Source organism: Acartia tonsa, chromosome 2, assembly GCF_053477335.1.
Source record: "Acartia tonsa isolate MP-2025a chromosome 2, ASM5347733v1, whole genome shotgun sequence".
NCBI classification, from domain to species: Eukaryota; Metazoa; Arthropoda; class Copepoda; order Calanoida; family Acartiidae; genus Acartia; species Acartia tonsa.
This window is the reverse complement of record NC_137261.1, coordinates 34,381,901-34,395,969: the sequence shown is the minus strand read 5'-3', so window position 1 is coordinate 34,395,969 and position 14,069 is coordinate 34,381,901. Positions and strand designations below refer to the sequence as shown.

The window sequence follows — 14,069 nt, the reverse complement described above, 5'->3', positions numbered from 1 at the left end:
GGGGTAAATTGCCTCTAGGAGCATGAATCTGGTAGTGGTTTGGGTGCTAAATGAATTGGAATAATTAGATTGAGTCCAAAACAAAAGTAGATAAAATTTATTGGCGTTGCTACAAAAGACCAACTCTACAAAAGACCAACACCTACAACAGACCAACTCTACAAACGACCAACACTACAAAAGACCATTATTACAAAAGACCAACACCTACAAAGGACCAACACCTACTACAAAAAGGGTCGATTTTTTAAAAGCAAAGTTGTATCAGGTTCAAAATTATTCCGTTACGTAGCCAACACAGACTTTGGACAAACTGTCGCACGGAATTTTAAAATTCAGCCTATGGACAAAGTTATTCAAGAAAGAAATTTTGGTGTTGAATTTTGTCCTTGTGTTTTTATCGCCATATTGGATACCATTAAAATTGGAAGATTTTTCTTTAAAATTTAGAAGATTTTTATACAACTATTTCATTACATTGATACAAAAAAAAAAATTCTGTTTATTCTTGTAATTGTGTCGTTTATAATCTATCTATAGCATTCATGTTATTAATTTGATCAATGGTGGAGCATTTGCAGCTTTAGACCTTCCATCATTACGATTTTTGTAGGTTTTGGTCTTTTGTAGGTGTTGGTCTTTTGTAGTGTTGGTCTTTTGTAGTGTTGGTCTTTTGTAGTGTTGGTCTTTTGTAGAGTTGGTCTTTTTTAGCAACGCCAATTTTATTTTGGATGCTACTCCCTTAGTTTTTAAGATAATTGGTTAAAATCTTTTGGGCTGGGTCACTAATTTGGTATCTTTAAAAAAAATGGCGGCGGGACCACCGTTCACCGCCATTTTCCGCTGCCACTGAAAATTTTTTTTATTGCATTTGTCGTTCATCAAGATGTATCTTAAATTCAGTGCTTCTCTTGTGCTTTGAAAGATATTGAAACAAAATCTTTTGAGGTAGGTCAGTAAAAAATATTTGAATGAAAATGGCAGCGGTACCACCGCTCCCGCCGTCCACCGCCATTTTCCGCTGCCGCCGCTAAAAACATTTTTATTGCATTTTTTGCCGAATTTGGCAATTTGAAATCATTTGAGACCATGTTATTTTTTTCAAAAATTTTTCTCCTTATAACCAACCCTGGGGGTACTGCAGCTCCCGCCTTCCACCGCCATTTTCCGCCGCCGCCAAATAAAATTTTTATTGCATTTCTCGCCGAATTAGGCAATTTGGAACCATTTGAGACCATATTATTTTTTTCAAAAATTTTTCCCCTTACAAGCCAAACAGCGGTGGACGGCGGGAGCGGTGGTACCGCCATTATTTTTTATTCAAATATTTTTTACTGATCTACCTCAAAAGATTTAATATCTTTAAAAGCACAGGAGAAGCACTGAATGGTCCCCCGCAGGGTTGGTTATAAGAGGAAAAATTTTTGAAAAAAAATAACATGGTCTCAAATGATTCCAAATTGCCTAATTCGGCGAGAAATGCAATAAAAAATTTTTTTTTCGGCTGCGGAAAATGGCGGTGAACGGCGGGAGTGGCGGTCCTGCCGCCGTTTTTTTTAAAGATATTATTTATCTTTAAAACTAGGGGAGTGGCATCCAAAATAAAATTGGCGGTATGTCGTGGCACGAGTCACCACATTTTACCCCCCCCCCCCCTTTATCACCTTTTCTTGTGGTTTATTTTATTCTATTGTTTCTCTTTTTTTCCCGTGAGTTATTTTAAGATGTTTAACTTGCTACATAAAGGACGCCTGCAAGAAATACCACGCTTTAACTACTGAGAGACTGCCACAAGTAGACCCAATACCCCAAATTTAAAGCATTCAGCTTCAATAACAAAAAAGTTCTAGGCATTTTAAAATAGCATTTCATGTACAATGAAAATTTGAAAGATTTACAATGCTCATAAAAGAAAAAACAACATTAAATTACATTGCCTAGACATAAAATTATAACCTTATCTTTGTCAGAAATTTAGATTGCCTGTAACTGATTAAATATTTACAATAAAAAACACCACATTTCATAGTCAAAATCTATGAAAAAATTTCGATTTAAATTGCATTTGTGAACAAAAATCATAGCGGAAACAAAGGGGAATACTAAAACAAGCTCAGCTGTGATTGGTTGCTTAGCTGATTCAGCCTTCTGATTGGCTACAGTACACTTGGTACAACGCAAGTTAAACTTAATTTTTTTAATGATTTTGACTATAAAAATGGGTATTTTTATTGTAAAAATATAATTAGTTACTGGCAACCGAAATTTATGGCAAAAATAAGCTTATAATTTTGTTTCTAGGCCACGTGGTTTAAATTCTAACATTAACATTGAGATTCTTTCAAAATTTTCATTGCACATAAAATGTCATTTGAAATGCCTAGAACTTTTTAGTAGCAAAGCTACTCTATAACTTGCAATGTCCCTCTGTCTGTATGTCCGTATGTCTTAGTTTGGGGGAAACGTGATTTTCTCGGCTCCTATAAAAGATAAAAGGCTGAAATTTTTTGACAACATTCCCATTATTAAGGATGCCTGCAAGAAATACCACGCTTTAACTGCTGAAAGACTGACACAAGTAGACCCAATACCCCAAATTTGAAGCCTTCAGCTTCTATAACAAAAAAGTTCTAGGCATTTTAAAATGACATTTTATGTACAATGAAAATTTTAAAAGAATCTCAATGTTAATGTTAGAAATTTTGAAATTAAACTACGTGGCCTAGAAACAAAATTATAAGCTTATTTTTGCCATAAGTTTCGGTTGCCAGTAACTAATTATATTTTTACAATAAAAATACCCATTTTTGTAGTCAAAATCATTAAAAAAAAATTAAGTTTAACTTGCGTTGTACAGAGTGTACTGTAGCCAATCAGAAGGCTGAATCAGCTAAGCAACCAATCACAGCTGATCTTGTTTTAGTTTTCCCCTTTGTTTCCGCTATGATTTTCGTTCACAAATGCAATTTAAATCGAATTTTTTTCATAGATTTTGACTATGAAATGTGGTGTTTTTATTGTAAATATGTACTCAGTTACTGGCAATCTAAATTTCTGACAAAGATAAGGTTATAATTTTATGTCTAGGCAACGTAATTTAATATTGTTTTTTCTTTTATGAGCATTGTAAATCTTTCAAAATTTTCATTGTACATGAAATGCTATTTCAATATGCCTAGAACTTTTTTGTTATTGAAGCTGAAGGCTTTAAATTTGGGGTATTGGGTCTACTTGTGGCAGTCTTTCAGCAGTTAAAGCGTGGTATTTACAATATGTGATATAATACTTATTTCTCGTATCGTATTATAAACGGCTTTCCGCAGATATAGAATGTACAATTATAAGATTAAAACCAGTTTTTTTAGCCGGTGCCTCAGAGCATCTTTTATGTTATTTACTTTGATTGTCATCATTATACAAAATAAAACAGGGCTTTCTCCAATAAATCAATTAATCAATACACTTTAAATCTACTTGTACGAATTACCATCTATGATTTTATTTTTTGTGCTTCTCTACTTATGGATGTTGTCATCCTTGTTTAAAATAATTTAAAAAGTATGTATCTTTTATGGGTATGGTTTTATTGAACTACATTGGAAATAAGTCACTTTGTGAAAACACTCTTTTTTTGAATTGTAAAGAATTGAAATAAAACAATACTTCTTATTGATTAGACTTCAGAATTATTTGTTTTATTGTAAATGTTAGATTTTTCAATGAAATTAATTGTTTTGGAAAAAAAATTATTTCCAATGAAGAGAGTAATGTTTTTTTTGTATCAATATAAAGTGAATTATATAAAATTGTTCTGTAATCCACAATATTACCTGAAGTAAAAAAAAGAGCTTTTGCTTTGGTCAAAATGACTACAGCAACACTAAAAATTAATTTTTAAATCCCCCAAAAAAAGATTATTGGGGACTTAATTCAAATTTGGGCTCTGCAGTCTGATTCTATAGGTCTCCTAGTTTATTTTTGACCCCCCATTCAAAAATAGGTTAAAAACAGTTTAACCTATTTAGTGAACTTAAACCTAAACCCTAAATTATGATTGATTGACTGATTATACTGTGTGTTATTTAAACATGATTTGAGTAGTTTAAAGTATATATATTTTCAGTTCAACTGTGTTAGAGCCAGTCTCTTGTGCTGATTAATATAATTTGAATTTAATTATTTGTCTATAAATTGTAATATGTTTAATTTCTCCTATTTTTTATACTCATTGTAAATATTTTGTTTATATGTGAATATATTTGTTAATGAAATGAAACTTGTTTATTGCTTATAATTATTGTCTTTGATTTATAAGCTAGAGCTAAAAAAATTCCTGCAATACATGGGGAAAAAAAATATGTCGAGTTTTTCTTGATTTTAGGACGGCTCCGCGGAGCCGGAGCCGCACCAAAATCAAATGACTCCGCAACGCTGATGAAAAGTATGGCTTATATTATCAATTTCTAAGTAACTACCTATACAAATACATTGGTTTAAAGCAAGGTATATGTTAAAAGTCAGCTTAACCATCAGGAAAGAAATCTATATACACCAGTTTGCCTTATCTTTGAGATATTATAAATGAGATAATGTTAAGGTTTGATAATCTATTCATTCTCAGTCCCTTTAAGAACATTATGACTAACCTTTGGGAAGTCTATTTTCCTTATATAAAGCAAAAATATGGATGGTTAAAATATCTTACTTTATACAAAGCTTGCTATTTTAACACTAAATACCTGTCACTAAATCCTCCAATAATCGGACTCGCCATAAACTGAAGCATTGAGAAGACTGATCCAAGAAGTCCTCCAAACAGAACAGTGTTGAAATCAGGAGGAGCTGCAACCAACACTCGGAACCACTCAATCTTACTTTCACAGAGACCAAAAAGGCCACTGGAATCATTTATTCTAAAATAAACATTCTTTATCAAAGGGGGAATTCTACCTTGATTTACCCATAACGGTCGGGGGGGGGGGGGGCGTTGAACACCCCCCCTTTCCTCCGGTTTTTTTTGTGTGTGAAAGATAAAGAGCCCAAACTGCGTGACTTTTTAAATATGAGTATGACACATAACTGAGAGTTGGAAATTATTGAATATCTCCATCCTGGCGGGCACAGCAAACCTGGCAGGGTCATCCAGGTAAAGAGCAAAAATATTTTTTTGGACTAAAACAAAGCATTTTGTCATACAAAAATATCCTCTAGTAGTACATCCTTGTATGAAATATAGATGTTCAAGTCACTTTCAGGTTCCAGGTATGATCCTGCAGGTCCTGATCTAATAGGAACTGAGATAATAGGGGGGGACGTTGAACGCACCACCCCCCCCCCATCCCCCCGACCGACTGTAAAGGGTTAAATTGCAAATTTTAGGGAGGTGTCATTAGTCTATGATCTTCACAAAAATGCTGTTTTAAACAATTTTGATTGCAAAAAGGGAAGGAGGAGGGGGTTGAATTGTGGTGACTCTGCACACGACATACCAGCAATTTTATTTTGGGCGCTACTCCCTTAGTTCCTTAGTTTTAGATATAATTGAGGTTTTTGGCTATTTTCAGGGCAAATCTATCATTAGTTACATAGGAATCAACTTTTTAAATGATATTTGTACACTAATTGGTATTAAAAATGATACTTTTGGAATTTTATAGCTTCTACCAGCCGTTTTTAGTCGGTTTTGGCTATCAAGCAACCGGTAATAGAAATTTTGAAAAAGTTTATTGGTATTATTGTCAATAATTTTGCCCAAAAAAAGCCAAAAAAAACGGCTGAGCCAGCAGTCGTTAGCTTTTACTTTTCCGATTTTTTATTCGATTTAGGGAAAATAGACCTAACAAGGATTACTCATTCCAAATTTCATTCTGAAATTCGGATACTAAGTGCCATTTGCGCATTGATTACGAGATGGTTGCATTAAAATAAAAACTTTACTAAACATCTTTCGCTATACTGATCAACCAAAAACGCACTATTAACAAAAAAACAAGAATTTTGCAGCAAATCGGAAGGGAAAAATGGAAACACACGTTTTTTTATTAGGTATGTTTCTAGGGAATTCAACTTGTCATACATAGTTGAAACAAAGGAGGGGGGGGGGGGGGGGGGTTAATGTAACCATCTCGTAATCAATGTGTAAATGGCACTTAGAATTCGAATTTAGATCTGAAATTTTGCATGAATAATCCTTAGTAGGTCTATTTTCCTTAAATCGAACAAAAAGTTGGAAAAGTGACGGCTAACAGCTGGCGACTCAACCGTTTACTCATTTTCAGGGCAAATCCATCACAAAACCTATCTCCACGAGTCCACATAATACTCTTTGCCGCTCCAAAAAGTTTTCAAGCAGTTCTAGCCAGTAGTTGCTGGTACTAGAAATCTAAAAAATGGGTTTTGGTAACATTTCACATGATTTAAAGCAAAAATATGTTTTGAAAAGTTGATTCTTATGTAATTTATGGAGCCGCCAGCCGTTATTTTTCTAACTTTTTGTTCGATTTAGGGAAAATAGACCTACCAAGGATTATTCATGCAAACTTTCAGATCGAAATTCGAATTCTAAGTGCCATTTACACATTGATTTCGAGATGGTTGCAATGACCACCCCCCCCCCCCCCTTACTAAAAGTTAAGGATTTATTTTGTGATATAAATTTGCCCTAAAAATGAGTAAACGGCTGAGTCGCCAGCTGTTAGTTGTCACTTTTCTAACTTTTTGTTTGATTTAAGGAAAATAGACCTACTAAGGTTTACTTATGCAAATTTTCAGATCGAAATTCGAATTTTAAGTGCCATTTACACATTGATTTCGAGATGGTTGCATTGACCACCCCCTCCCCCCATTACTAAAAGTTAAGGATTTATTTTGTGATATAAATTTGCCCTAAAAATGAGTAAATGGCTGAGTCGCCAGCTGTTAGTTGTCACTTTTCTAACTTTTTGTTTGATTTAAGGAAAATAGACCTACTATGGTTTACTTATGCAAATTTTCAGATCGAAATTCGAATTCTAAGTGCCATTTACACATTGATTTCGAGATGGTTGCATTGACCACCCCCCCCCCCCCCCCCCATTACTAAAAGTTAAGGTTTTATTTTGTGATATAAATTTGCCCTGAAATTGCTGTTAGTTGTCACTTTTCTAATTTTTTGTTCGATTTAAGGAAAATAGACCTACTAAGGTTTACTTATGCAAAATTTCAGATCGAAATTCGAATTCTAAGTGCCATTTACACATTGATTTCAAAATGGTTGCATTACCCCCCCCCCCCCCCCCCCCATTACTAAAAGTTAAGGATTTATTTTGTAATATAAAATTGCCAATTCATGTTTTAATAACGTTGTAATAATTAAAGTTGTTTATAAAAAAAAATATAGGGGGCGAAAGATAGGCCAACTGATTGGATGATAATAAAAACCCGTTTATAGCTTTGTTTTTTATTTTATAATAAACTAGCGGTTTCGCCTCTAGCCTCTAGAGGCTTTGCCCCAAGAGGTTTGATCAACCTAATTTTTTTTGTATTTTAGATTTATGCTGTTTTAAACAATTTTGATTGCTAAAAGGGAAGGGGGGGGGGGTAAATGTGGTGACTCCGCCCACGACATACCAGCAATTTTATTTTGGGCGCTACTCCCTTAGTTTTAGAGATAATTCAAGTGAAATTTTTTGGTTTGTGTCACTAATTACCCAAAGTTTTGGTATCTTAAAAAAAGGCGGCAGGACCACCGCTCCCGCCATCGCCAAAAAAAATAGTTATTGCATTTCTCGCCGAATCAGACAATTTGGAATCACTTAAGTCATTTTTTTCAAATTCTCGTGTATATCTTAAATTAACTGCTTCTCCTGTGCTTTTAAAGATATTGAAACAAAATCGGTTTAGGTTGGTCAGTAAAAAAATATGCTACATATGTCCTAAAAATTAATGTTCTTGGTGTTCTCTATAATTAACTTCCGAGAATCGAACCAGATTTTAAAAGATATTAGGTATATATAATATAATGATGATAATCTTTGCCTTCAAAAAGGGGGAATTGAAAGAAAAAACTCAAGACGCAAATTTTAGATAACCAATTAAGAATCCGAGTCTGCTATTAAAAAACGGATTCCGGATTCCAAAATTGGCCAAAAATTGGGCGGATTCGGATTGCCAACCTTACTAAAACAAAAACGTTCAGATTTTCCTTGTTTTTCAAAATGCTGGAAAATCAAGGCATAAATCCTTGATATTTTTGTTAATAGGCCTTTTTTGGTTAATCAGTACAGCTAAAGGTGCTCTCAAAATGTTAAGATTTGATAATCAGGTGAGAAATTTTTACTTGCACATTACACACTCCCCTTTCATCATCATCATTGCCTTTTAGTTCTAGGCAGAACGTAGGCCATGCACAATGGTTCTCCAATCTTCCTTTGGGCATGTTTTGAGGCATTGCTAAAAGATAGAATTTTCTTATCTTTCTTTTCACTGAGGAGTTTCCTCCTCCAGGTTGTTTTTGTTCTACCTGGTTTACACTCCTCATTAAAGGGCAAATATAGGTTGAATATCATGATATGGGCTAAAAAAAACCGTGCCGTTCCATAGATTATAAATAACTTAAAGATATTGACATATCTAATTGTATAAGTCTGTTTATAGCTTAAAACCTGTCAAACTCAAGATAATATTATGCAATTAGTGTGGTTCCCTAAGAACTCAAACACCCTAGCATCACACAAGGCTTCGTGGCAAGGTTGAATTAAAAAGCTTTCGTTAAAGGATAGTCGTAATAACGTGGAAACCAATTAATCAGGGGTAAATATACCCATCTTCTACCTTAATACAAATTATATAAAGTAAAATATTTAAAAGTTTAAAAAAACATCAAATAATCTAAAAAGTAAAAAAAAAATTATCAATAAAATTTTCTTGGAGGAAGAATGATTTCAAATCCCTGTTTTAAGGTTCGTGTGTGTGTGTGTGTTGAAAATGCGTACTTGAGGATATTTATATTTTCCAGACTTAACCAAGATCTTTGTACAGAAAATAAACTTTAAGACGTATTATTTACCCTAGTCAATACTATTGGCGCACTTTTACGCAAATTATTTTTACGCTTTTAAAAATTGAATTAAAGAGTATATAATCTAAAATAATAAACATTTAAATTATCATTTAAGATGCGTGCTATTGTAATAGTCAATCAAACTTAAGCAAAATAGTCAAAAAAAGTCTTGTAAAGGGCTAAAATAATCGGTTTGTCGTCAATCTGATTTATCATAATATCAATTGAAACAGAAAATTGCAAAATCTACTTAAGGATTTTTTTGAATTTTTAAATTTGGCATAGATATTCTAAAAGTATGAAATGGCACCTTTCATATAAGCTCATATCATATCGAACCTATATTCGCCCTTTAAGGGTATCAAATTTAAATATCCCGTCATTTTAAGATGTTTTTGGTCTGATTTTCAAAAAATTTTGAGATGATAGTTTTTCCATTGTTCTGATCATCCAGTAGGTAATTTACTATGACCGTCAGTCTGTCATTTATCATTCAAAATAAAATAAGGTTTGATGTTAAGATATTTTGCCATGGAATCGCCATCGAGCTCGTGCAATATATGTACCGAGTCTCATGCTCCCTTCAATCCCCTTCGCCATGATTATTTCGCTTATTTTTTTTATTGTACTTTCCTTCCCTCCATATATTTAACCCCTATCAGTTAATATCAAAATCTTTTTCTAGGAACAATTTATCATAAAAAAAAATCCCCGGGGGTAACTTTTTAAAGGTTGGGTAAGGGGGGGTGGGGGGGTCGTGAGCAAAATGGTCTAAATATTTAGCTAGACCCTTCAAACTTGGTATAAAAGCCTAGTCCTATAGATATTACATCTAAATGGCAAAAAAATCTAAAAAAAATTATTTTTAGGTTAGGTTAGGTATAAAAACCCTGCGGAAATGGGGTTTTTAGACTTTTTTTGGTCTATTTTGATGTGAAAACTTACCTTAAATTGTTTTTTCTTGGGGTTTTAAATTAAATACACAGTATCTATTCATGTGGACATTATTAAAGATGATTCAGCAAGTCGGGGACCGACCCCAGGGGGCTAGGTTGGTGGCCTGCAGGGGTTAAGTGCATTTTCCCTAATATATATGTTGTTACATCAAATTATAGGTTTTTAGGTCTAGGAACTCAAATTAAGAGCTAAATTCAGAGCATTAGACTAATCTGAAGCTAGCCCCAGCGGGCTAGGTTGGTGGCCCGCAGGGGTTAAGTGCATTTTTTCTAATATATATCTTGTTATATATCAAAATATAGTTTTTTTGAGTCAAGAAACTCAAATTATGAGCGAAAATTATCATTAGACTTACCTGAAGCTAACGCCCCCCCCCCCCCAGGCTAGGTTGTTTTTTTGTAGGGCTTAAGAGCATTTACCTAACCTAACCTAGAAACTTAATTATATTTTTACAGGTTTTTTTTCCTTGGATAAACTGTGTCTATTAATGAGGACTTTATTATTTAAGATGGTCCAGCAAGTCGGGGACCGACCCCAGCGGGCTAGGTGGGTGGCCCGCAGCGCAGGGGTTAAGTGCATTTTTACCAATATATTTGTTGTGATACATCAAATTATAAGTTTTATAGGTCAGTAACTCAAATTTAGAGCTAGAATTAGCATAAGACTAATCTGCCCCAGCGGGCTAGGTCGGTGGCCCGCAGGGGTTCAATGCATTATTTTCAATATATATCTTGTTATATATCAAAATATAGGTTTTTAAGGTCAAGAAACTCAAATTCAGAGCTAAAATTGGCATAAGACTTACCTGAAGCTAACCCCCGCGGGCTAGGTAGATTTTCCGCAGGGCTTATGTGCATTTTACCTAACCTAACCTAGAAACTTACTTATTATTTTTGTTTTTTCCTTGAATAAACTGTGTCTATTAATGAGGACATTATTTTAGATAATCCAGCAAGTTGGGGACCGATCCCAGCGGGCTAGGTGGGTGGCCCACAGGGTTGTAGTGCATTTTTTCTAAAGTATGTGTTGTCATACATCAAATTATAGGTTTTTTAGGTCAAGAAACTCAAATTCAGAGCTATTTTGGGCATAATCTGACCTAAGGCTAACCCCCGCAGATTAGGTGGGTGGTCTGCAGAGGTTAATTTTCCAAATTCATAGCTAAAAAACACAATACCAACCTGAGGCTAGTTTTTTCGTGGTATGTGGTATACATTAAATTAAAAAGAGAGTGGTAGGTTTCTGGTAGAATCCGTAAAGGTGTGTGTTTTAAGGCTTAAAAATAGTAGTAGAACGATTATCTTCACTAAATATGTGTATTTCTTGTTGAAAAGAACTATAGACAATTTAAAAAAAAAAAGTTAACATAAATTTTTATTGTTCTACTACTGTTTTTAACTTATAACACAGGTATTATCCTCTTAGAAATTTTTTTTTCAAACCGAACTATGAACTCTGGCCGCAGCGCTCGGCTCCCTAACTTGCCTAGCCGCAGCGCTCGGCCCCTTGCCTGCCTAGCCGCAGCGCTAGGCCCCCTTGCCTGCCTAGCCGCAGCGCTCGGCCCCCTTGCCTGCCTAGCCGCAGCGCTCGGCCCCCTTGCCTGCCTAGCCGCAGCGCTCGGCTCCCTAGCCTAAAACCTAACCTAACCTAAAATATTTGTTCGTCAGTAGTCGGGGGAGGGGGGGGGGGTACAAAATTGAAAAAATATTTTCTAAGAGGATAACGCCATAATACATAACCTTTACGGATTTTACCAGAAACCTACCCATCTCTTTATCCTTTTAGCATATTAAATTCTTCCACCGCTAACATTGTACTATCAAACCTTTAAGTTAGATTAAATTGATGGAATGATTGTCCGTTCTTTAAGATTTCTTCTTAATTGAAACTAAAGTCACTTTTTTTTCAACTTCCATTTACTAACAATCTTCACTCTCTTGTTGTCATAATTTAGATAAAAAGTGTTGTTAATCGTTGATGCACACACATAGTGGCCACCTTCGCTATTTCTTCTTAAACAAAAAGTAACATTATATTAATATTTTGTCTTCCATTTGATTCTATAGGTATTAATTCAAATTTGATATATCTTTAGCGCTCATAAATTCTATAAAAAAAATATTTTCAACTTTAGGTAGGGTAGCGTGGGGTAAATTCCGGTCACTTTTTTGCTTCTGCCAAAAAAAAACATACTTCCAAAAAACTTCTTCCGGTTTTTTTTGATGTAACTAACCCCTGCGGGCCACCCACCTAGCCTGCTAGGGTCGGCCCCGACTTGCTTGATCATCTTAAATAATGTTCTCATAAATAGACACAGTTTATTCCAGAAAAAAACCTTAAAAAAAAGTACCTAAGGTTCTAGTTTAGGTTAGGTAAAATGCACTTAGGACTTGCAGGCAACCCACCTATCTTCAGATTAGTCTGATGCTTTTATTAGCTGTAAATTTGAGTTTCTTGATCTAAAAAAAACCTATAATTTAATGTATGACAACACATACTTTAAAAATAAAATGCATTTAACCCCTGCAGTCCACCCACCTAGCCCGCTAGTTCTAGGTCAATTCTAGGTCGTTCTTCGACTTGCTGGATCATCTGAAATAAGGTCCTCATGAATAGACAGATTATTTGAGGAAAAAAACCTAACAAAAAATATTAAATGTAAGTTTTTAGGTTAGGTTAGGTAAAATGCACTTAAGACCTGTGGGCAACCCACCTAGCCCGCTGGGGTTAGCTTCAGATTATTTTAATGCTTATTTTAGCTCTGAATTTGAGTTCTTTGACCTAAAAAACCCATAATTTGATGTATCACAACATATTTATTGGGGAAAATGCACTTAACCCCTGCGGGCCACCCATATAGCCCTCCCCGACTAACTGAATCATCGTAAATAATGTCTTTATTAATAGACACAGTGTATTTAAGTTAAAACCCTAAGAAAAGACAATTTAAGGTAAATTTCCACATCAAAATAGACCAAAAAAAGCCTAAAAACCCCATTTCCGCATGGGTTTATTTACCTAACCTAACCTTAAAATAAAAATTTTTGGATTTTTTTGCCATTTAGATGTAATACCTATTGGACTAGGCTTATATAATAAGTTTGAAGGGTTTATGAATATATGTCATTACGCCCCCCCCCCCCCTTCCAACAAATTATGGGGGGAGGGGAGGTAATCACCCCCTAGGCAAATTTTAACCCGGAGTAAAAATTTTAAGGGTGATAAAAAAGTATTTCGCGCACTTTGAGCGCCATTTAATCCCCCTGGGCCCTCCCCCCCAAAAAAATAAAAATAACCCCCCCCCCCCCCCGACTAAAATATGTGTACTCCCTCCCCCTCAAAAAAAATAAAAGAAGCTTGAACGTTCTTGAACTTGAGTTTAGATCGAATGTTAAGATTTATTTATAGAAGGTTTGTATTGTATACACAATTATTACTTATAAAAGTTAAAGAAAATGACTCTAGTTAGGCAGTTAAAATGAGGTTAAAGTTAAAGATTATGATACCTGTAATATGAGACGAGTGATGGAAAAAGTGGAAGAATTAGGGTAAAGGCCAACAAATCAATTAGAAGACTTATGAAAAGGATACACAAAGTTTTATTCTCATCAGATTTTGGCTTTTCTAAGTCTTCATCAATTGAGCTTTTGTTAACATTGTGATTTTTATCAATAGCTTCAGGTTTCCTTCGTACAACTACCGGCATCTTTCTTCTAGAACACAATGAAAGGTTTTAACATTAATAAAAGTATCTTGACATAAATTTTGATTGAATAGCACCATACAACGTAAAACTTTCTTTAAATTTAATTGAATGATAGGAAATGCGTACAAAAAAAATTAACCTAATGTATTCAACGTTAATTCTATCAGTATATTGTATACTTGTAATTAATAATTTCATTATTGAAATAAAGAATAATAAATAATTTGACGAACATCTATTCTGTTTATTTATATTTAAATTTTAATTGACAAACAACAAAAATATGATGAAACTAGAAATACGCTTAACACGTAAAACCAAGTTTCATCATCGAGGTGTATACGAAAGAAGTGTGAACACGTAAAA

At 34.3% G+C, this 14,069-nt stretch overlaps 1 protein-coding gene across 9 annotated transcripts in view; it reads right to left on the bottom strand.

Moving 5' to 3' along the window:
• The window catches only part of rtet (major facilitator superfamily domain-containing protein rtet), a 35,766-nt gene extending 22,060 nt beyond the window's left edge, over positions 1-13,706 (bottom strand). For 8 of the 9 annotated variants that reach the window (XR_013877041.1, XR_013877043.1, XR_013877044.1 and 5 more), the window contains exons 1-2: positions 13,504-13,706; positions 4,740-4,913 (exon numbers count right to left, since the gene is read on the bottom strand). Coding sequence is in view for 1 of the 9 variants with exons in the window: in XM_080151696.1 (XP_080007822.1) it covers positions 4,740-4,913; positions 13,504-13,703 (374 nt within the window). In the remaining 8 variants the exon portion in view is untranslated. The remainder of the gene's footprint in view (positions 1-4,739; positions 4,914-13,503) is intronic. The other variant, XR_013877048.1, reaches the window with a different exon arrangement.
• Positions 13,707-14,069: the final 363 nt, after the last annotated feature.